The sequence below is a fragment of the Myripristis murdjan genome, chromosome 12 (genome assembly GCF_902150065.1).
Source record: "Myripristis murdjan chromosome 12, fMyrMur1.1, whole genome shotgun sequence".
In the NCBI taxonomy this organism is placed as follows: domain Eukaryota; kingdom Metazoa; phylum Chordata; class Actinopteri; order Holocentriformes; family Holocentridae; genus Myripristis; species Myripristis murdjan.
This window is the reverse complement of record NC_043991.1, coordinates 17,548,750-17,576,196: the sequence shown is the minus strand read 5'-3', so window position 1 is coordinate 17,576,196 and position 27,447 is coordinate 17,548,750. Positions and strand designations below refer to the sequence as shown.

The following is a 27,447-nucleotide window of genomic DNA, read 5'->3' as shown; positions in this document are numbered from 1 at the left end:
GTGTGTGTGTGTGTGTGTGTGTGTCCCTTTCTCTCTCTCTACCTCTTGGTCTCTCTCTCTCTCTCTCTCTCTCTCTCTCTCTCTCTCTCTCTCTCTCTCTCTCACACTCATTCATTATGTATCCCTCACACACACACACACACAGTCCATCTCTTCTTCTCTTCCACACACACACTAACACTGTCAGCTTTCGAAACTGTGTGTTTTGACACAGTTTCTCTTACAGTACACCGTTTGCTTCTCTCTTGCTGTTCCCCCTTCTGTCATACTTCTGGGCGGTGTTGGGGGAGGGGGGGGGGGGGGGGGGGGGGGGGGGGGGGGGGTGTTGGACATGTGCGCCCCTCCTCTTCCTAATGGCTGGATAATAGCGGGTGTAAAGTGGATTTGAACTTGCAGCTGGAGCTGAGAGGTGGAAGAGGTCCGAGCAGAGAGTTGAGAGGAGCTGGTGCGCCGCAGAAAAAGGAAGCAGACCCCGGTAGTGGGACCTTCAGCACTTGGAAGCGTTTTCAACACAAGTCGTGATTAACCTAAGTGGGATAACTGAACTTACCGGATTTGCAAGGTATTGTTGAAATTCCATGTTTCATCTTTAAAATGCTTTCGGCTGAGAGAAAGAGAGAATAAAATCTGACATAGAACTTCTAACTTACTACTTTTCAATATTGTTAGGAAAAGATGCTCCTAGGGAACGCTATAATATAAATGAGGCTTTCTATCGTATCCCACCGCTTCACTTCTGTGTTTTTTGGGGGGTGGGCAGGAATGTTCCCACACTGCTAAGTGAACTGATAAGGGACTCATTGATAAAGCTGACACTCGGGACCAATTATGTCCATTTACATCCACCAGCACCCGAAACACTCGATCATTTGATAAGGTTTATCATGACGCAGCTGCGCCCCAGCCCGCTGCTGCCGCTACAGCTGCGCTCCCGCATCTGCTCTCTCTCGCTCCTCTCGCTTTAGATACAGGCGATATATTCTCTTTCCCCTGTGTTTCGTGGGCATGGATGTCAGGTATTGTCTAAGTATCTTAATAAGATTTAATACAAAAGTTAATCTTCTTTATCATAGCCTGCATATGCTCTTGGGATTGCAAAGAAGAAAAAAAAACTATAGGGCCTGTTGTAGATACTAGACTTGATATTTATGTTGTTCGTTTTTTTAAGCATGCCAATACTTAAACGTCAACTGAAACCGCACCTTTTTACAATTTCCTTTATTTTCAACTTCCTTTATTGTTTATTCATTGATTAGACCGATTTTTTAAAGCACTCCTGCTTATTTATGAGTATTCATATCAGCATGTTTACGTCATGTAGCCTATTTTATCTTGTTTTTATCACTTTTGTGTGTTTGTATGTATGTTTTATGTTTGTATGTCATAGTTTATTAGTTATGATCCATTTTACTCGTTTGAGCAGTTTGTCACAATTAAAGTGCTGTATAAATAATTAAAATTGTTATTGTTGTTATTAATGCATTCACTATTGTTCCATATAGATTGCACTGAGATGATTCTGCACATCAGACACCTGCTCTGGTTGGCAGCTCTGTGTTGTAGCCTTGCTCAACAAGGTGAGTTGCTAGAAAATTTTGCTATGCAGCCTAAATCCAAAGTCTGCCAGCTCTTTCTTTTCTTTCTCTTTCTATTTCCCTTATGTAGGAGTATGAGTAAGAGTCACAACATGCATGCAGATTGTGGATCCAGGTCTGAGAAAGTGGAAAGTGGTCATTAGTTCCACAGGGAGAAACCGAAACAAGAGATGTTCACTCTGCACAATACATCATCTCCAAACACATGCTTCCACTAATCCTTGGTTACACACTTACACACACACTTCCAATTGCATCTCTTGTAGCGGCAATCAGACTCTGGAAACCATTCACACACAAAATCAATTAATGCTGGCTCTCCTGCCAGCTCGAGAAAAGCTGCAGCCCACAACACACTTACAGTCTGTTCTGCACACTGAATGAATTATTATTCTTTTTTTTATGGCAATAGCTTTACAACTGACACTCATGCATTGTCCCGCTGGTGATGTGTTCTCAGTGCCACCACACAGCATGACAACAGAGAAGAGCTTTTCGGCAAGTGGCTCGCTGGCTGGCAAGGTGCTGCTGCCCTGCCACTTCTCCATCATGCCAGGTTCTTCCGGCAGCACGACACATGCTCCCTCGCAGACCACAGGAGTCCCCACTGACACGCCCTCCACCCAGAGTCCTGATGACCAGTTGAGGATCAAGTGGACAAAGCTGGAGGGACAAAGGGAGAAGGTGGTGCTGGTGGCCCACGGTGCAGCAGTCAAGGTGGGGCAGGACTACAAGGGCAGGGTGTCAGTCCCCAGCCACCCTCAGTCGGTTGGGGATGCCTCTCTGATAATAGTCCGGCTCAGGGCAAGCGATGCGGGGCTTTACCGCTGCGAGGTGATGCACGGGATGGAGGACACCCAGCACACTGTCAGCCTCAAGGTCAGAGGTGAGTAAAACCCAATTTAGTCATGTGCACACAAAAGATATTCCTTCAAAGTCCTCAGCTTTGCATGCCAAATATACAGTCAAAATCAGAAGTTTACACACCTGAATTAATTGGTGTGCAAATGTTCATGTGATGTTTTAGTTTTGTGTTCAGTACATTATCAGAAATGAGTAGCATTCTCTTTTACCTTGCTGGTTATTGCATCTAAATACAATAAAGTCTAATTTAAATGTTTTAATGGACAGTTTGAAAGGATGTGCAGGCTTTTATTGTATCTGCATTACTAGCAGTTATTGTCTTCTTGTATTGTTGTGAATCTACAATAGACACCCCTGCTTCTCCAGATATCTAATGCCTCATCTTCAGAGATCCACAACGGCTGACTCTTATCATACTATGTTCAAATGTTGTGACAGTAGAGATTTATGTCGAAAATAACAGAAGGCAAAAGAGTTGTTTGTGCAGATGAAAAATGTTAAATTCCAAAAGACAACAAATATCAATACACCTTATAGGGCGGAGCAAAGCTGGATAACACCTGTAATGCTTTCACAAAGAAGCTTTTACTTGCTTTTTTCAGTGTATTCTTGTCATTTGAACTTCTTTTCCCCAGATTTTGATTGTTAAAATTATTAAAACATATACTCACTTGCTCAAAAGGTCACCTGAGGACAAAATATAATATTGATCCTTATTATCATATTGACATGGGTCAGAGAGACCCAAATAAGGCTGAATATTGTCTAGGAGCCTGCCACCACAGCCGTAGTTTCTTTTTTTTTTGTCATTAATAACATGTATTCTTGTTAAATGGCAGCATGTTTTCAGTCATCAGTTAGTAACAATAGTCGTGACAAAGCCATAAAAGAAACTCCCTCCAGTTAGTTCACTCTGTCATTTTTATAATCTTATTTAATTATTAAACTGAATTAAACTATATTTTTGTAACACAAAACTTTCATAAGGTGTTGTAATCACCAAAACAAACTGAATTCCTTTAGTGTCTTGTATCTGAAAGCCACAGTGACTGCATACAAGAAAGTGGGATGTAGTGCATATCAGTGTCTTATCGTAGGTCAGGAACTTTCAAAAGAGTTCATTAATTGGAATCACCACAGTGCTGTGTGTCCTTCAGCCAGAATATCTGAGAACTGAGCCAACCCTCGGTCCAGGACATTTACACAGATTCCACATAAATGCTGAACAGCAGGCTTTGTTCAGGACATCCAGACAAAGACGGTCCCTATGAGTGACGTACAACTCTCCATTTAACAGCTCAGTCATCTATTCACATCCTCCTGCAGCTCTGCCAGGATTTCCTCAGAGATGAGAAATAAGCCTCCCATCCAGCTGAAAATAAAGGACCTAATTGCACAAGACAACAGCCACATATAGTTCCAGGATGACAGCTAAAATAGCTGACTGTCTTGTCTCTCCCTATACTGTCACTTCTCTGTGAGGGGCTTGTATTACGTTATTCAGTTTCCACCTGGAATGAACTTTTAGTGCAATCGAACATAATTACGAATCATTATGGATGAGAGAGAGTCTCTTGTGTCACTGAAATGTAATGTTAAGCGAGGATGGCCTCCACCTAACCCACGGGATGGTCCATCAGGAATAGGTTGATGATACTCAGCTCTCGTTTAATGTCACAGCACCGTTAAGTGACTACTGTGAATCTGCAATTTTGTGCCTCTTTTTCTAAGGGTTTATCTCTGTTGGGGCTGGAAAATGACACAAGTGAATGCAACCAATAGCTCTTTTTCACAGCAGCCATTTTGACATGAAATAGCAGGTAAACAGAGGTAAGCACTGATGATGTTGATTAAGGTGTCAGTCCATTTCAGTGCAGCAGAGTCTCTCCAGTGAACCAGCATGAACAACAGCAGGAGCCTGGCTCTGTCAGACTGAAATGGAACAGAAACTACATTAATGTCATTAGTAACACCCATGTTTACCTGATAGTTCATGTCAAAATGACTACTGTGAAAAAAGTCTATTCCTTCAGGATATATCCACATGAGGTGATTTTTTTGAAAATGGCTCAAATTTTTTCTTTCCAATTTTGACTTTTGACCTTCGAAGGTGGAAACATTTGAAACCACCATTTTCCTTTTTCCATGTGGACGATGAAAACCAATCAATTTGAAACACTGATGTCACTGATGTGACTTTGCTCACAGCGGGGACGCTGACCTCACACAGCTGCCACTTGGATCATGCTGTTATTTGGATCATGCTGTTATTTTCAACAACTTGTATTCATTTGTGACTTTTAGGAGGAGCTCAACCTCCTCCTCTGTCCGTGTAAACCAGTCACCTTATTTTTATCAGTCCATTTTCTTCTCCACACAGTTTTTGATGTTGTTTAAAGTATTCTGACTCTGATTATGATTAGACTTTTTTAAAACAGTATGTGCTCTCATTTGTAGCTCTGGGATGTCAACAAACCATTACAGTCACTCCTCAGCTTATTTGGACATGCTTATATCATGTAAACCTCTCCGTGTGGACATGGCCTTAGGTTCAAGGCATTCTTATCGATGCAGGTGGGGTATACTGTATCTGATTTGCTTTATCTTCACTGTGTGTGTGTGGTCCTCCTCCAGGTGTGGTGTTCCACTACCGGGCCAGCACCAGCCGCTACACTCTGGATTTCCCTGCAGCTGTAGATGCATGTCATGCTGTCACTGCCACAGTTGCTACACCTGAACAACTGACCGCTGCCTTCGAGGATGGATTTGACCAATGTGACGCAGGATGGCTTGCTGACCAGTCAGTCAGGTGTGTGTTTGTGTGCATCTATGCATGCGATACTTTTGTATTGTGATCATCTCAACATTTCAACTTCATTTGCACATTTGAGTCCCTGTGAGGTGAATTTGTTCCCGCCTTTAGGTATTTTAACAGGAACTGCCCTGTCATGTTCATGCTCATGTTGCTGTGCAGATTAAAACACTGAAAAACATAATTAGTTCCTGCTTATTGGAAAATTTTACCTTTTCCAGGGCATTTTTCCTCTTTACTTACAGATATTGTGATGTATCATAACTAATTATCTTACAATATGTCACATATCGTTGTATCCCTTGTATTGTGATACCATCATAATAGAATCATTTTGCCAAGTACCCTGAGATTCCCATTCCTACTTTGTACTGTAGGCAGTATGTGTATGCCACTGTATGCACTGGTAAATGTTGTAATTGATTGTATTACCCTTATTTTTTGTAGATACCCAATTGTAACACCCCGTCCTGGTTGCTCAGGTGATATGATGGGCAAGCCTGGAGTGAGGACATATGGCCTCCGCGACCCCGCTGAGCAGTATGATGTGTACTGCTATGTAGACAAACTACACGGTAAATTAACATGTATCTTCAGTGTGTGCGGTGTGTGCTGAACTCAATTTCACTTTTTACAGTGGACTTAACTGATCCACTACTTTGTCACACATTCACTGTGCATGAATAGCCACCTACTAACAGCTACATGACACATTTATGAATATTTATCTAATCCATGTGTCTGCATTGGTTTCTGTGGTCATGTTTATACTTAATTTCATTATGCTGACAGCGTACCAGTTTTGTGTAACCGCAAAGCTGCAGCTCTGCTCTGTTGTTACAACTGTGTGAATGTGCATTGACACTATCTTTTAAATTTATTGGGTACTTTCAGGGCACACTGTTCATTGTCCAGCTAACAAAACACATTCATAATGTTTGACTCACTGACAGAACATGGATATGAATATGTTTATGGGGAGTGAGTGCCACCATCTGCATAATTTTTGTTCAACCCCATCTATTACAGTGTAGCTGTTATAGATCTAGGTGAAGTCTGATAAAGTTGTTCACCAATCAATTAGTCTCATTGAGATCATGGGCCTCTTTCATTCACAATGTTTTTAATTCTGCTATTCAATATTAAAAAGTTAGTTTCCTCTTAACAAGGGACTGAAAAAAACAACAACAACAAAAAAACTCCACTTCCATTAGGGGGTGATAATCTTCATCTCAGTGAAGTGGTTCGCATTATTTCACAATGTTGTGATTTATATCAAGAAAACTCAAAACAGGTAAATCTACATTAGAAGCAAATGAAATTATAGTTTTTGTGTAGGAAAATATTTTTCATTCTACAGACTACCGATGGGACTTAGTAGCTAAATTTGGCACAAAGCATCAGTTCTTTATGTTGGAGACTAATGTATTTTGTACATGGTGCCTGATATAAATAAATTTAATTAGGTCTAACTAAACTAAAGAAATCTCATAACCCCTAACATTTTTATAAAAATGAATGTGCAGTTACTCGTGACAGTTGTCAAAGTGTCTGGCAGGTCACATGGGGTGTCTTTTTTGAGTAAATAAACTGGAAGAAACAGGATTGTCAGCATGGAAAGTGCTATCCGCCGTGGCTGAATGGATAAAGATAAGAGCGCCACCAACAGAAAGTCAATCTTCATCAGCAGAAAATCCACAGAAGTGCTTCACTATTTGATTGATAAGTGATGTCTAGAAAACACAGCAAGATGGCAACACAAAAACAAAAAATCTCTTGGATTAACACTTAACGTTATACTAAATAACCTGATAAAATGATTGCTTTGGTTACTTTAACTTGTCCCTTTATCAGTCAGCCATCCTTGTATCTGAATCTATGTATGAAAATTGTTATAACTTTTGTGTAATTGTTTATAAATGATACATAAAGGGTTTACAACCTAATTATAAACCATTCATGAACCCCTTATAAAGGTAGTTTTATTGTAAAGTGATTCCAAAGCATGATATTAATGGATATGTCTGTCTCCTCCCTGAAGGCGACGTCTTCTATCCTCCAATCAGCTACAAGCTGACGCTGCAGCAAGCGAGACAGGAGTGTGAGAAGCATGATGCTGTGCTGGCATCTCCAGGCCAGCTGTTCGCCGCCTGGAGGGAAGGTCTGAACCGCTGTGACTACGGCTGGCTGTCCGATGGCAGCGTCCGATACCCCATCTCCATCCCCAGGCCCCAGTGTGGGGGAGGTCAGCTCGGGGTGCGCACACTTTACCGCTACGAAAACCAAACCGGCTACCCCAGCCCCACCGATGAGTATGGAGCGTTCTGCTTCAAGGGTAAGGCTAAAGCACTATTTATATGTAAATATGATTCCATCACTGTGTACGCGTTTTTTTTCCTCTAGTGCTATCACTTCTTTAGCCAGCATGGATAGTGGTTTTTGGAGTGACTTCTGATTGGAGAGATGCTGCTAGAGAATGGGGTGAAAATCTCTAAGGAGATATTTCTTCTTCTCCACCTTTCCCTTTCTCCTCTCCTCTTCTCTCCATTAGCCCCCCACCAACAGCACACTGCAGTTTGAACTGGTAGATTCAACGCAGTTTCTCTCCAGCTATTTGAGTTACGTACGACCCGAGCTAATGTGAACTCTGACCCTATTTTTTACTTCCTGCTGTGGGTTGTCAAAACACTTTGGCCTGTAGGGACGGCTCATGTGTTTTTGACAAGCAAATGAAGGAAAGAGGAGGAACAAGGAGGAACTTCTATCTGTCTATCTGTCTGTCTATTTATTCATCCTTTATTTCAGCAGAAAGGTCTCATTGAGATACAACATCTTTTCCACCAATCTAAAAGTTGCACATACAAAACATTCACTTGCACCAAACAAGAAATAGAGAGGAAAGTGCAGATTGATCTGTGATATATCAAAGTCCATAACACAGTTGACATCAAGGCGGATCAGAGCTATCTGTGAAACAAGAGCAAGTTCCCTTTCAATATATTCTTATGTATATTTTTGAATGTATGTAAAGGGGATAATATTGCCAGATGTTAAATTATTTTGCAATTTGTTCCCCACCCAAGGTGCAAGAAGAGAAAAGGCAGTTTTACCAAGTTCTGATTGCACTTTAGATTGAGAAGAAACCTAGAGGACGTAGTCTAACAGTTACTTGAGGAATTAAAATAAAAGGGTGGAGATTATAAGAAGGAAATTTGCTTGATGATGTGTTTAAAAAAAACGTATATAGTTTTCTCCTGGTATAAAATGAGGGCCAGCCAAGAGCTTCATACAGTGCACGCCGGGTCCTTGAGCCAGCAGCCATCACAACGCAAATTGCAGTCCAAATTTTTCAGATAATGAAGACATTATTTGAAATCATTGTTTCTGCTGTAGTTTCTTGGGCTGTGCTGTGTGAGTTTGTTCTCTGCACAGTAACCAGACACAATCTGGTATGTACAGACACAACGGTCTCCTCCCTTCCTCTCTGTGCTTCACTGCACTGTTTTCAGCATCGCCACTGATTAAGGTCGGTGTTATGCCTTTATTCAGGCTCCAGACTGCTCAAGAGTCAAAAAAACTGACACATTCAAACAGGGAACTCAAAAGAAAGCTGCAGTCCAGTCCATAAATGCTGATGTGTGTGGTAGAGGAAACATCACAGAAAACTCCCCATCTGTAGCGATCCAACATCAGTGGAGCAGACGAGGAGAAGGATGAGTGTGGGTTCCACAAGAAAAAATAAATAGCATTCAAACCCAAACAGGAGAAGAATAAACTCCCACTGCCCTGTTTATGGTGGGATGTGTTTTTTATGAGGGGAAAACCCAACTCATGCTCTCTAACACAGATACTGCAGAAACAGGACAGGTCCCTAATGCATCACAGCTGGACCCTGCCCAAAGACAGACAGAGAGAGGAAAAAGGGGAGAGGAAAAAAGGGGGACATACCTCTCCCCTTAGTGCTATCATCATAGAGAAATATTCAGTCACATTTTTAAAGAGATGCTAACAAAGTGTGCACCATATATAAGTATAAACTAAGTATGTGCTATAGCGAGTGAACAGATTATATGAGTATGATGCTTAACAGATGATACGGCTGCACACAGTCATACGTCTGGCAACACATGGGTACTTTTTGAACCTGCAAGCTATGTCATGTGTTTTCCAAGCGTTAACAAGTGAGGTGGCAGAGCTGCAAGGAAAGGGCTGCCGAGAGTTAATGTACAGTAAGTGACAGTATGAGGACAGACCCCAGCCCAGCCAGATGGCCAGGACTCGCCAAACAGATGACATCATATCTGGGCAGGGTTGTACCGAACTCGGCTGAACCGGGCTGGCTCCCGCTGCATGGGTCTCTCTGCTCAGAGCATGAATGGCCCGCTGCTAATCCCCAGAGAGTCTCTTTGCGAGCCGGGAGACCAATTAGCAATAAACACCTACGGAATGCACACTCAGAAAGAGCGAGCGAAAGAGAATAGAAGAGAAAGTTGGAGATTGAGAGAGAGTGTGCGACAGGGAGAAAAAGAGAAAAGCCCACCCCGCCCAGCCATATATGCCGCTGACAGCCAACGAGGAGGGAAGGAGGGGAGTCAATTACATAGGTTTATTAAAGCATTATGTCAGTGACGTTCAAAGCCAACTGCTTTCTCCCAGGAGACAAACTATGTGAATTCAGCAGCTAGAACTACACAAAGGAGCATTGTATGTGTGCTTCGGAGTCCCATTTCCTGTCTTTTCTCATATTGTATATATGCCATCGTATAAATCTTTGCTAACATCATAGACTACATCATAGAGGTTTTACAGCAAATCTCTGTCGTCAATTCATTATATGCATACTTGTTGGCCGTGCATTTAGAGAAAAAAACAAAAACGGTTCACACTTCAGTCTGTGTGCATGCTTGTCCGTGTGCATCTGTAAATATGTATTTACAGTACGTGCATCATGCGCATATGAGTGTCCCATTGTATGTGTGTGTGTCTGGCATTTACTCGCCAGAGACTTTCCCCTGGGAAAGTGATTGGTTTGTAGCCAGCCTAAAAAAGGCAGTTTTAACACTGTTTAGACAACGTTTATCTATAAATAAGGCTGTGCTGGCAGGGGTTCGGCCTGCTCTGACTATTATTATTCTGACAACGCTGGCACAGCAGGGCCCAGGACTGAAAATTGTTGTATTCTTGACATGTGACTTCATGTTTCAGAAATCAAATTTGCTAGATTTCCTTTTATAGCCTGCTGTGTGCTAACACCATACTGACAGCATTTTCCCTAGAATAGTGTTACTGTTTTCTGGAAGCTCATCATAAATGGTCTACTTCACATATTTTTAAGGACCATACCAGAGATTTTGAATGTTTGGCCCATTTATCACAATTTACCCACATTTTACATTGCAGCAAACCATTTTGCAAATCATGTGGAAGAACTAAAGATATAACAACATATAATCAAAATTGATTTTCAAATTAAAATTTTTGGTTCAAACTTCAACTTTATAATGTTCTGCTTCTGTGGCTAACAAAATCATCACAATTCATAAACCACAGAGCTGATAATTGGCTGTGTAAAGGAAATGTCTCCTTGGGACTGTTTTCCAGCGGAGGGAGCTTTTCACCAAATTTGAAGTCATCAAAACACAACAGTGCTGCTGCTTTAAGGAAAACTAGTGTGGACGACTTTATCACAATGATGAGATACGGGTGTGAAGAAACTTTGAAGTCTCTGAAAGTTCATTTTCATATTGTAGTGGAATGAATGGAAACCAGTGGCTGGATAAAAGGGAGGAAGGGAGGAGTTCTAAAATATGACTGTTTAATGTGGGAAAAGATTAGCATCAACATGAAGTATCAATTATGCTAAACATGCAAAAAAGCACTGGTTGACAGCTGATAATGTGGATGTCTAACATATTTTTTGGTTTCCTTTCCCCTGCTCTCCTATAGCTAAGCTACCAGAGCCGACTACTGCCGGGCCACCATCTGCATTTGCATTCACACGTGACGGTATCACACACAGACCCCACACTTCAACAATCAGACCCCCCTCATACACACAGCAAGTAGGACATTCGCCAACACAGAGGCCACACACAGCAGACAGACCTACAACTGCAGACACAGAACACAGTCCACAGCGGCCAGCTACGCAGCAGGCAGGTAGGCTGCAGTTCACAACACAGAGACCACACACAGCCACAGCCAGGCCTGATTACACAGCCTCACCAGACAAACACAGAGCCCCCCATGTAGATCCAGACCGCAGCTCCCCTCACCCCACAGCCTATCTGGCCTCCACTCCTTGGCCCGAGTATGATGTTGCTGATTTTGACCCAGCCAACGTAGCGTCAGCACCGGGCAGAGGAGACGCTCTGTTCCCCATGCAGCTCCCTCCTTTACCCACCACCCGCTCCCAGTCCCCACACCTTGACATCGCCCACGGGGGACACGAGGGAGGCCAAGTGGGGTCTGGCAGAGGTAGCGGCAGTGGAGAGGGAAGCGCCAGCGGAGACAGCAGCTCTGGCGGGGCTGAGGAGGGGGCAGTGGTGGCCTGGGGGGAAACCACCCCAAGCTCTGAGCTGAGGCAGCCGACCCCCGAGCCAGGCGTCCCAGACAGAGGCAGAGAGCTGGGGCAAACCCCTGCTCTGGTATACAAAGAGGACGAGACAGGATCTGCAGCTGCCGTTACACCTCCAACAGATAGCCAGCGTGGAGCTACACAGGCGTATGACCTGGACCAGTCACTGGCCATTCCTCAAGAGGGCTCATTATCTTCCAAACCACCTTTCCATCTCATCATTGTCAATGTGCACAACAGAAATCAGTCAGGTAAGTAAGATTTTGAAATCAAGTGTCTTGTGCCTCATGTGGTGCACGTCTGCATTGACATACATCTGCTAGATCAATATATTTATTAACTGACAGTTAACTGAGGATAATATCAGCCTCCTTTTTAAATCAGTTATTGGCTAGCAGAGTTAGAAGTAACATGTTACAAATGTGTAAGGCAAAATACTAGCAAATAAACTAATTTAAAGGACCATACCAGTGATTTTGAATGTTTGGCCTATTTACTACAATTTCCCCACATTTTACATTGCAACAAATCATTTTGCAAATCATACAGGGGTACTAAAGATTTCAAGGCATGTGTTTGCTTTTGATTGACATGACATTGGCCAGACTTCAGACTTTGAGCACAAAATATCAGTGTTGGTGTTGGCTTTCAAAAACCCATGCCAGTCAAAGACAAGTCTTGATGCTGTTGAATGTAAAGACAGGTAATTATCCAGAGTGTGTTTTCTGGGGAGATGCAGTACACAGTGTTGTTCCTGATGCTTATAAAAGGTAGAAAATTTATACTAGACGTGATTTAAAATGTAGCTGAGTACAACACTTCAGCAGAATTTTACATAAGTAAAATTAAAATCACTGACTTTCAAACAAATACTCTAAAAAGCACAAGTACACAAAAAGCCACAAAGTTACAGTAACTTGAGTAGATGTACAAATTTGTTACTTCCACCCCGTCTTCATCTCTATATTTGTCCGCACATCAAGATACAGTCACATGGAAACAGCCACATGTGGAAAGTTAGGAAATTTGTGTTTCTCAGCCAACCACGTAGCTGAAAATACAGTATTGCAAAAACATCACACCATCTCACATGGGAGGATAGCAAAGCCTCAGACAAGACAAGACACTTTCCTGTCTTTCGTACTCACACACACACACACACACACACACACACACACACACACACATTGCAGATCTGATGAAGCGATTAGTGTGTTTTCTGTTTCAGCAAGCAGATCTCCAGATAAATGAGTTCATCACTCTGGTCTAACGATTTGGAGGCAGAGATGGCAGCAAACCACAAATTTTGATTACCTTAATTGTCATCATCTTGTGTTCTGCCTGAATAGCAGGATCAAAATTAATCTTTTGATTCTTGCCTTCCCTACATTCCTCTATATTAGTTAATTAAACCCCACTGAACCCCCACTTTCAACATCCCTCCCCTTAACACACCCCTCCACACTCCTCCTCTGAACTCAAATTGCAATGCCCGTGTCTTCATCACTCCCAAGCCAGGTCATGCCACCTTTGAGGCTTGTGTTTATTATTGAAAAGGCAAAGGTGTATTGGGTTGCATAGGTAATATGTCATTCCTTAACGTAGGCACTGCTTTCTGTGAGGCCCACAGACTCACTGTTTCCACATATCTCGAGGAAATTCGAAAATTGAAGTGTTGAGCATTATGTTGGAAAATTCGCCTGTTTCATATCACGTTTCAAGTCACACAGGGGCTTGGTTTAGACTTTTGGGAATCTGTTACGTCTTGAGTACATTAACTAGCGAGGTCCACCTATTTCACTGAGTAGCTGCCAATCTGCTCATGGTATGCGTCTTTATTTGTCCTGAGAGACAGGCTGAAATAGTTGTTTACATCAAATACCACACATTTTACACCAGTTCCTGCTGTATAGCTTCCATGTGTATCATAAAGTCTTAATGAAGAGACACAAACATGCATTGTTTCAGTGCAGCCCCTAGCAGTGGCTGACCCTAATTATAAGCAACACAGGCCCGTGCCTGTTAAGCGTTGAGATATGCACAGTGTCCCAGCTGTGTATGAATATGTCTGGTTTGTTTTAATCTACATCAGAAATGAGCTGGTTTAGGACACTGAAATACAGCATGATAGCTGGATGTGAGATGTCAATATTATGGCTGGAAGAATTACCACTGCTACAGGAAAAAGAGGGTTGTTTTTCATAATAGAGAAGGGGAAATATTAATGATTTGCACCTCATAATACTATGAAGGTGTACTGAACCAAGTAAAGACAATATCTCTATTTGTTTTGCCTATGTGCTTTCTTACCTGCCCAAGAGAATGTTTGGCCTTGAAAATGAGAGTCCCATACTGTACTGCTTAGTGCCCGACTGATATATTGACTGGCCGATATTGGCCTGTGATGGATATATCAATATCATATCGGTATTGGTATCTGTTGACCAATATGCGGCAATAGGAAAACAATAGGAAAACGGTCTATTTTCATTCCATATTATTGATTGTATTTGGTGTCCTGAGTACCCATGAAGTCAGAGTATTTACATCATTTCTTCAAATGTAATTACATTGCAAATATTCTTTTATATTTCTTTTACAGTTATTACTTGTTGTGTTTTCCCATTTTATCCCTATGAAATCCTCATTTAACATCAAGTCGGGCATTTTTCTTGTTTGTCTTACGGGCTTTTCATTAGTATTCGTTATCAACTGTACAGCACCTTGAATTTGTGTTTTGAATTTGTGTTTTTTTTTTTTTTTTTTTTTTTTTTTTTTCCCCCTGGTTATTGTTTTTCTAGTTGACGATATTCTGGAGCTCTTAAATCAGCCTGCAGGAGGCATTGGTGGGTCCCAGTCCCAGGTCCTTCAGATCCCAGACTTCTCAGAGGTGGCCAGTGAAGCCATCCAAAGCAGCGGGGACACTGACTCTGTCCTGCCTGCTCCCATCACCATGCCTCCAACGCTGAGCTTTATCAATGGAAAACATGAGGTACTCTTAATGCAGTGGAGTGAAAAAAAGATTTAAAGTCATGTAGCTGATTCTCCTTTTTTCTGCATTTCATCCAACCTCTTCCTTAAAGCATCATATGTGTGATGTCTAACCACTTCCCTCCCCCCTCCAGGTGACTTTGGAGCCAGAGCTACCAGAAGAAGTTAGGGGGGATCAGTTTGAGACCGCGACTCCAATCCAGCTTGAAGAAGAGGATAAAGAAGATGGAAAAGAGCAGGAGAGCCCAGCTCCCTTTGACTATGGAGCCATTGAAATCCACACAAAAGAGACACCGACAGAGGAGACTAGTCCTCCTGATACACAAACAGACACAGCCACAGATACTGACACTGAATTAGAGGGAACCGGTGTCAAAACACAAGACCCAGAAGAGCCGACGGCTACGAGGAGCATGAGCTCCACAGAGGAAACCCCTACCACCCCATATACACCCTCACCACCTGCTACCCCCACAGACCCTGGTCACCGTGGAATCACCCGGCCTGTCACAGATAGTCTCTCCCCCTTTGAAGACATGGAGGGATCTGCAGGCCATACCACTGATGATGAGGTACATGAGGGTTCTGCGGATGATGCCCTGCCCACCCCAGCTGTAGGTAGCCAATCAGGTGTGGTGACCGACGAGACAGAAATCGGAGGGACAGAACCTCCTACTCTTATTCCATCTATCAGAGAAGACACGCACTTTCAGGACAAACCCTCCACCATGGAGACCCAGGCAGAAACAGGGGACTTTGAGGGGTCTACATCAGCAGAGGACGAGGCATCAGGACAAGATGTGTATCCACCAGAGACCCCCATACTTTCACGCACTCTACCCCCTTCTTATTCTACCGCCTACCCTCCACAGCATCACCTTCCCTCAGGCCCGAGTGTCACTGAAGTCCCTCTAGCTGTACCGGCTCTTGACGTGATGGCAGAAACAGGCTCAGGTGCAGATCAGTCATCTGGAGAAGGGGAGATTTCCGGGGAGGGATCAGGTGTTGAAACATATCCTGGAGAGGTCACCAGTACTTTTTTACCAGCCACGGTAGATGTTGGAGACCACACCACGCACACATCAGCCACAGAAGATGTTGGAGACCACACCACGCATACACCACCCACACCACCCACACCACACACAACCACATACACCAAGGACCAGACCTCTCAACCTAGCACATACACAGAGGACCGCACCACACAGAAACCACCCACACGTCCTTTTCTTGCTGCCACATATGATAGAGAGCATACCACATTGGCTACAGATCACTACAAACAGCCTGTATCCACAACCCACTCTGGTACTTCCCACAGTGACCACACCACACACCCCACTGAGCGTTACCAAGACAAGACCACACAGTCCACTACAAGCTCCACATATCATGCAGGCAGCCCGATACTTTCCACCGTGTTGCCCCCGTATCCCACTGACCACAGCACCCACTCCATCCCTCAGTGGGCGCTGATCCCTGATCTTACTTCCATGCCTCCATCGGAGCAGTTTGAGGACTATGATCGAGAGATCGCGCCTCCCCATTTGGAGTCACGTCCTCCGGTGCCTGAGGAAGCCCAGGGCACGCAACAACCAGAGATTTATTCTGTGGAGGCCAGCACTGTGAATGTCAGAGGTACATGTGTTTTCCTGTTTAGAGACATCACTGGTTTTCAATAATGCGCCACTTGAGACCCAAGTGTCCGAAGGTTTGCATTCCAACCAAACACGACAACAGCTCGATGCAAAGCAATAGCTTGCTTTGACAACGCAAATGTTAATTTTTGTCCTGCTAGTAAAGCTGCATTGAATTGAATTGAGCTGAATTGAAATCATCTGCCGTAGTGTTTCGATGGAGTGAAAACACACAGAGCTGGACCTCAGTAGCCCATGATTCACAGGCTTCAAGCTACTTGGACAGTATAAAGAGCAGTGGTGATGATGCAGTCATCATATTGGTGTGATTTTAATGGTTTTGCATACATTTTTGTCCAGATCTGTTGCCATGTGCAGTCAGTGTGTGTCAGAATGGAGCCTCCTGCTACAAGAAAGGAGAAGAACATATCTGTGTGTGTGCACCTGGATACACCGGACAGTACTGTGAAACAGGTACAAATACACACACAAACAAGGATACCAAGTAGCTCCTAATAATAGTAAGACAACAATCAAAATGTTCACAAAAGTGTGCACTAGAATGCAGCTGGAGTCAACAGAATACATTGTAGGCTGCAGTGCAACACTACAAGCATTTTCTATTTATGCTCTCTACCCTAAAAATAAAGGGACGGCTCAAATACCAAAAATAGTAGGTTTTATCTAACTTGATAAAGTGCAATACAAGCCTTGGCAGTATGTGATCTTGAAGTGCGCACACAGAGAGACAGAAAAGCCAAATAAATAACGATAATGTTCCAAGCCACACAACTGAGGCGTACTGTTTGTTTCTGTTTATAGGGTAAGCCGTGGGTGGGTGGTAATGATGGTAACTTGATCCTCTTACCAAAATGAATAAAAATGTTCCTATGTCATATCAAAGTTGTGCTGGGCGATTGGATGTGGACTAGTTTTGTTTGCATGAGAAAGGAACACAATTTATGATTTTTTAAAAATATTTTTTTTATGATACTTATTTATGTATTTAAAAACCAACCAGCCCAAATCCTGTCCATCCACCCAAGCACATTTTTTCCTGCACAATGCAACCTAAAACCGCCCAATCTGGCAATAAGCCAATGATATACTCAGTGATGATGTCACATAAAAAGGAGATGATTGTGATTGGATAATCTGTGTTGAATCAAGGACATCATTGTGATATTGATCTAAGGACAGGAACTAATTAGTAAAAGCCTTACATGCACACACATTCACACGCTAAACATTAATGCAAAATTGAACTTTGGTTGAGTATTTGTCTCAGTACTATTTTTTTTTTTTTTTGTGTAGTTATCTATTAATTGTAAAAGTAGTATCAGGTCATTTCTTGCTCCTTGGTGCTTTTTATATTGGCATAATCCGTTGTGGATACTGTGAAATAAAGCAGCTTGTGTTGTGTGTCTGCAGATGTCGATGAATGCCAGTCTAACCCTTGTCTTAATGGAGCCACCTGTCTGGATGGGGTCAACACCTTCACCTGTCTCTGTCTGCCCAGCTACGCAGGAGAGCTGTGTGAACAAGGTTGGTTGTGTCTCAGTATCATCTGCATGTCACTTACTATTGACAACATTTATCATCACACACAAATCTAACCAGGCAGTACACATTTAATTTGGTAACTCAATGCTTTGGCAGTCTAATGGTTAACTCTTTGCGTAGGAGATATCTTGGCAACATGTGGTAGATACCCCTGCATGCGTGTACACACACTCACACTGACATATGTATAAATGAGTCATGTCTCTGCTCCTTGGCTATCCCCTAGCACTGGGCGTTGGCTCTATATCAAATTGGTTCCAGCCTCTTATCCAATATTTCTGCTAATGCTCAGCATCTAATCTGGGTTCAAATGTACAGGCAGACTCTAGGGGTTAATAATTTTGTCTTTTTTTTTTAACCAGTTTTCAATGCAATGTATATAACCTCTCTTTGTCAATACTCATAGGAAACAAAACAAAACAAAAAAAAAAAAAAAACTGAGCTACTCAATTTTTTTTTTTTTTTTTTTTTTTTTTAAAGTGAAATGATGAAGCTGCCATCTATTCATTATTGTGATGTCTGGATATCAGCTTAGTAATAATAACACTAAACTAATTCAAAGAGTGCATTTGCACTTCATCAGTTTAGCTTCTTTAACAAGCTCATAAAGGCCACTTTTAATGAGCAATGTGTCATTTGCCAGAGTATTAAAAAAGTGAACTGTTGAAATTCTGCTGGAAATTTTTCCAGTGACCCTGATCTCACCTTTTATTCAGCAGGTTTCAGACAATTAAGGAGCAAGAGCAGACATTAACAAATCAAAAACTGAAACAGGCTCTTCATGGGGTCTAATAAATGTTTTGTGTTCCAAGTGTGGGGCTGCTGCAGCATTATTTGTTATTGTAGAAATAAGTAAAAAGAGGTAAGAAAAAAAAAAACATATTTTGTGAAATAAATCAGTTTTTAAAAAAAGCAGTGGTTACATAGTATTTACCGAGGGCTACAATGGGAACATGGTGCGGGCATTGCTAGAAACACAGGGAAAATAAGGGAATCCATTTTTCTGAGTGAGCATAATATGGAACATGCATCCACCTAAGGAGTCAACTTATTTCCTTATTTTCCTTTTTGAAATTAGATTACAGTGATAAGTTAGTAGTGTTTACATCCCTGGTTGTCACTTGTGGACAGAAGTTGCTGTAACTCTCTTGACCCCAGGATCCCAGTGTCTAGTTTGCACTTGGACACACCCTACAGGAGAGTATGCAGCGTGCACACACACTGTTGAGACATACAGCAGAGGCTGTATAGACAGCACAGAACATGTTTGACCCACTGGGATACATACAGTAGTGCACAGAGAACCACATGTGCAGTTATCCAGTTATCCACAGCTGTTCTCTCATAGTTTTTTTGCCAGGGACAGACGCAGATAACTGGTCTGTTAGTTTGGTAGTTTTTCCAGCTGTGTATTATCGGATCAGTGCACTCCCTGCTAAATGCTGTCGAGCTTTCCTTCATCATTTAGATTACATCTTGGTGCAAGATTTGTCTTCTCTTCTCAACTGACAGCTGTTCCTTAGATAAATCACAGTAATGTTGTGGTTTTTCACAATCTGGAGTGTGGGATAAAGGGTATGCTTTTATCAGTGGGTCTGGAGACCTCACCTGACCCTCCAGGTGAGTGCACACAGAGTTATTAAGATGATCAGTGTAGGGCTGATGATAGCTAAGACCCTGAAGCCTGGACAGAAACTTTCCACTGTGGCTTTATTGGCATACATATTATTCTGAGCCCTCTGATACAAAACATTCATTGTTTACTGAGCCTGACAAAGCATCGAACTGATTATGTAGCTTAAAGTTGCTGTATATCAAGCTAGTTATGTGTGTGTGTCTTTCTGTCTGTCTGCGTGCGAGTGTGTGTGTGTGACCCATAGAGAGTTGTGGGGGTTAATGAAATCCAACTGTGGGTTGCTGAGCTCATTCAGTGACAGGCCCTTCCTCCCCAGCTGTGCCTCTGTCTTAGCAGCGATACACACACACACACACACTCACACACACCTCTCTCTCTCTCTCTCTCTCTCTCCCTCTCTCTGGAATATCTATGTGCAGTGCTGTTGTCTAGCTGTTTTAGCTTTGTCATAAGAAAAGGAAATATGTTGCCTTTTCACCAGTATGGTAATACCATCGTTATCATGCGTAAAATAACCCTAACCCACCCATGCTATAAAATGTGCTATTATAGATAAGTATGCTATAGATCACACTATAGAATATAGACCACTGTTCTGTAGATTGTATTGTATTGTATATCAACTGTAGGCTAGTACACAATAGACTATACCACTGAGCATAGAGTACTGTAATTTAGGCTGTGCTCGTAGGCTATAGAGTACTGCACTATTAGACTATCGACCACTACACCCTTTTGAAATACTTTGATGGCACTGCTGTGTTGAATGATGCCTCGGTGAAGTTCTTTACTCATCTTTTTTCCTCTCTCCAGACACAGAAGTGTGTGGATTTGGCTGGCAGAAGTTTCAGTCTCACTGCTATAAGTACTTCACACATCGTCGGACCTGGGACGCTGCTGAGAGGGAATGCCGTCTCCACGGTGCCCACCTTGCCAGCATTTTGTCACAGGAAGAACAGCAATTTGTCAATCGTAAGTCCATGTTGTGGTATCTGCATGCTACATCAAAACCTTCTGTCCTACTTGTCCTGTCCCTGTTTACACTTCTATTTACAAGGATACAAGGATACAAGGAAGTTTATTGGTCATTATACAACAGGTTGTATAATGAAATCAAAATGATTCCTTCTTGATTGATTTATTAAACATGGAGGAGTGCAGATGGTGCATGGTCTCACAGCCTGTGGGAAGAAGCTGCTCTGTAGTCTGGTGGTACGGCAGCGAATACTTCTGTACCTTTTTCCTGATGGCAGCAGGGTGAACAGGCTGTGGCTGGGTGGGTGTTGTCTTTTAGGATCTTTTTGGCTCTGCGCAGGCACCTCACCTCCCCGATATCACTGAGGCTTGGTAGATGGGTGCCAATGATGTTTTGTGTGCTGTTTGTTTGTTTGTTTGTTTCTTAAGTTTTAGTAATGTTCTGGAAATGTTTGGTGATTTACTGTTTGCTAATTGAATTTGCTCAGGTTTTGAAAAAAGGCAATGAGCAAATTACCAAAATGATTTGGAAAAAAATGTAAAAGAATTACAAGAAAACAATCGGAAAATTAGCTAAAAATAAATAAGAAATTACAATGCCAGGAAATGCTCAAAAGTATAAAATAGAAATATTATAGTTATACATTTGCATTTATATTACAAGAAAAACTACTATAACCCCCCCCCCCCCCCCCCCCCCCCCCCCACACACACACACACACACAAAAACATAAAATGACCACAAAATTACAAAAAAAAAAAAAAAAAAAAAAGTAACACAAAATTTTCCAAAAGAAATTAGAAATAAAAGTGAGTTTTGGGTGAAATAAATCCTTCCAGGTTGCTCATCTTTTGGACCTACATTGAGCTATGCATGGTAAAATGCAAAGGCCCCCACAGGGTTTTTCACCCAGGGCCTCCAAATGTCTATGGATGGCACTGTATCTATGTGCACTGAACTGAGCTAGACAACTAAATTAAAAATAAGAGTTTGCCATTTATAGTTTATTGATTTGGACGATGTTGAGTTCTCTGTCTTTCAAGTTTAACTTGTGCCCAAAAGCTGTGGGTTCCGCCCACTGGGGGTTTGACTCAACCAGTGAGGTTATTTCTTCTGTACAACATCTCTGTCTGTGAGAAATGTTTACCTCTGTGTCCAATCTGCTGATCAGTGCAGATTGACAAAACATCATGGCAGGAAGGAGGCCAATCACGTATGTGGTCTCATCTGGACATCAATCAAAGATAAAATAAACCCGAGTGTAGTTAGGACTCAAATGATACGGAGAGTTTCCATAGCAAAAATCAAAGCGTAGCCCTTGTGTTCGTGCAACATTTGGGCTGGGAGGGGACCCTGACCCTGTTCCTTAGTTTATTGGCGAAGGCGCTGACTGAGATGAAATGGACTCATGCCATTCCCCGAAGCTGCCTAGACTTAACACTGCCTCTGCTTCCTGCCCTCGTTTGTTCACACTCGATTATTCACACCCCCTGCTGACCCACACATGCACAAACCACAAACTTTGTCTATCCTCCCACTTTCTTGTTCTCTCAATCACACACTCACTCTCAATCTGGCCTTCTCAGTGTGGTTCTCTCTTTTTCTCACTCTTATTGCAACATATGCTGTATACTATATAATTTACACTCTGTTAAGGCAAAGACTCCTGTTTGTTTTGTCTCTCCAGGTCTGGGCCATGACTACCAGTGGATTGGTCTAAACGACAAGATGTTTGAGAGGGACTTCAGATGGACCGATGGCAGACCCATGGTGAGGCAGGCTGACAGTTTTTACACATCACTGTTTTCATGCTGCATACGCTACTGTGCAATTTCTGTGCATCTGTTAAGCCACATCGGCCAGCACCACTCATGCCAACTACCCAGCTCTTGTTATATATATTCCAAACAAGCTGCTGCTGGGAATGTGAAATACATCACTTCCTCTGTGTCAGAGGATTTTGAAATAGAGAGCCAATAAAGACCTAGCCAACACCTGGTACTTAGAAAAGTAATATAAAAACTTAAGCATAGGTTGTGTGAAAATACTGCAAATTAATGTTTTAGTGAATAATATGCAATGGTGTTGTATTGTTCATAGTGAATGAGGTCTTGCCTTGCACACATATCCTTAACAAGCTCTGCACTCACATGTGCTCTGAGTAATGATGACACACACTCAAACACACTGCGCATCTCCAAGGAACACTCAGCTGTTGAAGCATGTGAGCTGAGTTATGCAGCGGAGACCAGCTAGATGTGAGTGGAGGGCAAGAAAACAGATACGCACAATAGAGGCACACCCTTGTTAGAGTGAAATCTTTGCAAAGCCAGAGCTCATACTGATAGCACACAGTTATGAGCACCATACTAGGTAATTGCTTGTATACATGATCGAGTCCATGTGTGTATGTCTGTTTGTGTCTGCTTTGTAAATCAAGACAATACTATTGAGCTCATGAAATGCAAATTAAACCAGTTAACCTATGGAAATTTCCTTCCTTGTATACTTCAGAAAGGTCAGTTTAATTAAGTGAGAGATATTGCATTGTCCCAATAGCGCCACTATCTGGCTACTCTGTAAATAACATCCAGCCAAAGTCACTAAATTATTATTGTCAATGCACCATTCTAGCATTATCCACACCTCTTCTGGGGTTTGTTGTTGTTTCATTTTTTCTGTCTACATGCACATGTGACCTAACAGCAGGGTAATTGTAGGTGCTGTCCTCAGTGGGTTAGTATGATATATGATGGTATAGTGTCCCATCCCTGTCTTGGGGTGATTAATGGGAAGTGCAGTGCAGTGTGACTTCTTATCCGTATTAAACTGTAGCATATCAGCGTGTTAAATAAACCTCTAATAGCTTGTCACTGGTGCCCCAGAAAATACTACAGGCATAAGGACCTCACCTTGTAGGTTGGAGAGTATATTGTACTGTTTACTGGAGGGATTTTTGTATCACAATTCATAATAAGTAAACCGTATGCCTGTTGTGCAATTTAAAATGCTGAACATGCTGATTATTTGTAATTTGACAGCAATATGAGCACTGGAGGCCCAACCAGCCAGACAGCTTTTTCCAGTCAGGGGAAGACTGTGTGGTGATGATTTGGCATGAGGGAGGACAGTGGAACGACGTCCCCTGCAACTACCACCTCACTTTCACCTGCAAAAAGGGAACAGGTACACATATGCAAACATATGCACAAAAATGTCCACACAGATGCTAGAAAGCCTATTTTTCTCTTGCATTCCTGAGCCCTGGCTTAACTAAGCCTTGGGCTAACTGTAGCCTAGATCTAAGGTTAGCCTCTGTTCATAATTGTACTTAATAAGCCAGACTTTACAGATAGCCCAGGGTTAAGGAGTCACAGCCCAGGTTTAAGGTCCATATAACGCCGTAGCACGGTTTTGATTGGACAACAAACATTCGGCTGCTTCTCAAGAGTATTCTCTTACTTTTTTTCTAACCGTGACTCTAACCCTGATTCACACTATAGACCATAGCCCTGACTTTTTGGGGATATCCCCAGAAAATCTGAGTTAACCCTGCTCTGGAGGGGGAGTCAGTAAGCCCTGGGCTGAAAGTTGGGACATCCCACAATTGTTGCAAGTTGCAAATGTGAAATGAGTATCACCCAGGGCTAAGTGTAGTGTGAATTAGGGCCAAAAACACAATTAAAGGCAGCACCATTTTGCTCAATGATTGATTCTTGATTAGTCACATCCCTGTAGGCTCATTTTTATAGTCTTATGAGATATTCCTATGATAAACAGCTACATAAATAAAATAACTCTGGACTTGGACTAAATACATGTTTATAGCATCAAAGATGAGTGGAATTTTCTATAATCCATTTCCCAGTCTCGTGTGGCCAGCCCCCAGTGGTGAAGGATGCTCGAGTGTTTGGGGCCTTGAAGCCTCGCTATGAGATAAATTCCTTGGTCCGCTACCACTGCAAACAAGGCTACATCCAGAGACACACCCCTACTATACGATGCCGATCCAATGGCCAGTGGGACACACCCAGGGTCACCTGCATGAGCCGTGAGTATTGACTGTTGTGTTTTCAAAGTAGGCAGAGGGTCCTTTAGGTGCTCCCTTGAAATAGGGGTCCTCAGTTTAATGAGGGTGAACTATGGGCTATGGCTTTCAAGCTGTAGAAACTTTCACTGCATTGACATTGCTTTATAATTGAATGGCTGGACATTATTTGGAAATATTTTCATTTTTGACTCTCCTCCTCATTTTCTTTTCAGCTGCCACGTACCACAAGTCATTTGCTCACAGGAACCGCAACAACCAACAAAACACTCCACAAAACAGGTACTATAACCATCATGTCCATCACACCAAGACTAATCCAAAGTATATGAAACACCAAGAGCAATATCAGAATCTGGATGATCTTCAAAGCAGCTGGGACCCTTTCCAGAGCCGCTACCAGCAGCTGGAGAGAGAGAGGAGGCAAAATGAGGCCCAGCCACAGAATGGTGATCAGATTAGACACTGATCTGCACTAGGCCTTTTAAACCTCGCCATGGTAGCCGACCACAACATGCGAGCCAAATCAGTCCAGAGGTATAGATAGACAGACATGTGCACTGAACTGTCTATCAAAAGAGCTTTTTCACAACAGCCATTTTGACATGAAATAGCAAGGTAAACACATGTTTACTGGCATTGTGCATTCAGGCTCATTGGGAAGACTCTGCTAAACCTAAATGGAATGAAACCTTAATTAATGGCATTAATAAATCCTGAGTTTACCTGCTATACCATGTCAAAACGATTGCTGTGAAAAAGGTTTATGGCTCGTCAATGGGTTTGGCAAACTTCCATTAAACACTCCATGGTCAGTTAATCAGGTTAATCAGTCATATGGTAATGAGGAATGTAGTTTTATCATGATTTATTCACAAAATGCATCAGTTAGCTCACTGATTACACTAAGGGACACAAACATCAAGTCTCCCTACATCACAATACTCTAAACAGGAAGACCCCAGTGCCTTAATGGCTTCAGTAAGTTGAATATAGTTAGTAGTCATGCACCAAGAAGCTGGTCTGTGAAACTTTAATGGGTCATCAGTTGTCCACCAGCTGGATGTTGCACTCCACGTAGCACGTCCACCCAGTGCCTTCTGTGAAACATTGTATTTAATTTTGGAAAAAAAAAAATACATAAGGCACATAGAGACTGAACAGTTTTCTCATGACCAAAACATAATATTTACTGAATTGTGGTTTTATTTTTATATGAGGTAGTCCGATCGTTAATAACTGTTTTTCGAGAATTTAGGTATGAAATATTGTTATTGAGAAGAATATTAAAAACAAGCATGAATTCATCACCTTAAATTATTGTCATAGGATTTTTTTTTTTTTTTTTTTTTTGGGTTGCTTTCCCATATAGATTTTTGTACAAAATGTCTCATTGTCTTAAGCATCAAAAATGGTTTTAAAAGGGAAAGTTTAGAGATCAACCTATATGTTGTGTGTTCTGAAATGTACCACACAGCTAAAGAGGGAAAGCCTATTATGAATGTTTGGTGTGTGCTGCGGTTATAGGCATGATATTAATCATAGAATATAGTATAGATATTATATGAAGCCATATAATTTTAACTTATTGTATACATTAAAACTATGAATGGACTGTGATATTAAATAAAGGTCATTGAAACTGAAGTGATTCTGTTAATGATGACTTCCTTGCTGTTTACAGATGTCATGATGTACCTTACAGAGTAAACTTCATGTACTACATGCTGCCGTCGTTTATTTTATGTTGCACATAACTGTCGTTTAGCATTGTAACCCCCGATGTTGAGCTGGTTTTGCCTGTTAATGTGCTGTGCCTCCAAATCACCCCAGCTTACCTTAACCAAAATGCACTTTGAGAGACCCTCAAAGACTCTTGATTACTTTAAACAGCTTTTTTTTACAGTACAAGATGGAGTTCAATTATGGCAGTGTACTCTGAGGTAGATGTTGCTTTTTTTGTTTGTTTTTACTACAGATCTGGAATCTGTTTCCTTAACCCAAACTTGTAACCAATGAGGGAATGTGAAAAAAAAAAAAAAAATCTGACCCTGAAGGAGTGGTTAGAAACAACTTCTACATGGTCAACCGGACAACAAAAATCTTAATCAATGGATGAGATTGATAAAGATTTTTTTCCATGTGATTCTTCTGCATTTTATCGTTCTCGTTTGATGTTCTCCATACATCTTCCAGTCTTTTTATATACTCAGAGTTTGCAATTTAAAATGTGTATGCAAGCCTTTGTGTTTCTACTCCATGTGGCTAATGGGGATACTGTATCTGTTGCAGTGGAGGAGCTTATTTATATGTAATCTTTGTTTAATTATCCGTACAAGTTACTGTGTGCGTACTGTTCCTGTCCGTCATCCTGAATTCAGTGTCCATTTCTACTGTGTGTGCAATAAAAGGAACTCTTATAACACAATCTCTCCTGCTTGTGTGATTTCATATTATCCCTCTAATTTCGTGCACCCATTATTTCAAAAGACCCAAACAACCAATTGAATTTCTTTGTAAACCCTGCTATGAGGGAAGAATCTCACCAGATGGCACTTCATGAACTCATTAATCGATTTTTTTTTTTTTTTTTTTTTTTTTTTTTTTTTAACTTTATTGACCTACTTGGAACTTTTTTTTTATGTAGGGCATTCTGGTAAATTGTTGAAAGTGGCTAAAACAAGTATAAGCTCGGAGCTGTTGCAAATGCAGTCCAGCATCCAGTATGGGTGTCGTCCAACCATA

General features: G+C 41.9%; 1 protein-coding gene across 1 annotated transcript; it reads left to right on the top strand.

Moving 5' to 3' along the window:
• Positions 1-501: 501 nt before the first annotated feature.
• vcanb (versican b) lies at positions 502-27,098 on the top strand. The gene is made up of 16 exons (XM_030065710.1): positions 502-562; positions 1,503-1,577; positions 2,056-2,481; positions 5,094-5,268; positions 5,719-5,846; positions 7,313-7,606; positions 11,218-12,099; positions 14,650-14,840; positions 14,974-16,480; positions 16,840-16,953; positions 17,911-18,024; positions 20,492-20,650; positions 22,342-22,424; positions 23,696-23,840; positions 24,523-24,705; positions 24,918-27,098. Exons 2-16 carry the CDS (start codon positions 1,514-1,516, stop codon positions 25,169-25,171), a joined length of 4,719 nt encoding a protein of 1,572 aa, XP_029921570.1. The 5' UTR covers positions 502-562; positions 1,503-1,513; the 3' UTR covers positions 25,172-27,098.
• The last annotated feature ends 349 nt before the right edge of the window (positions 27,099-27,447 follow it).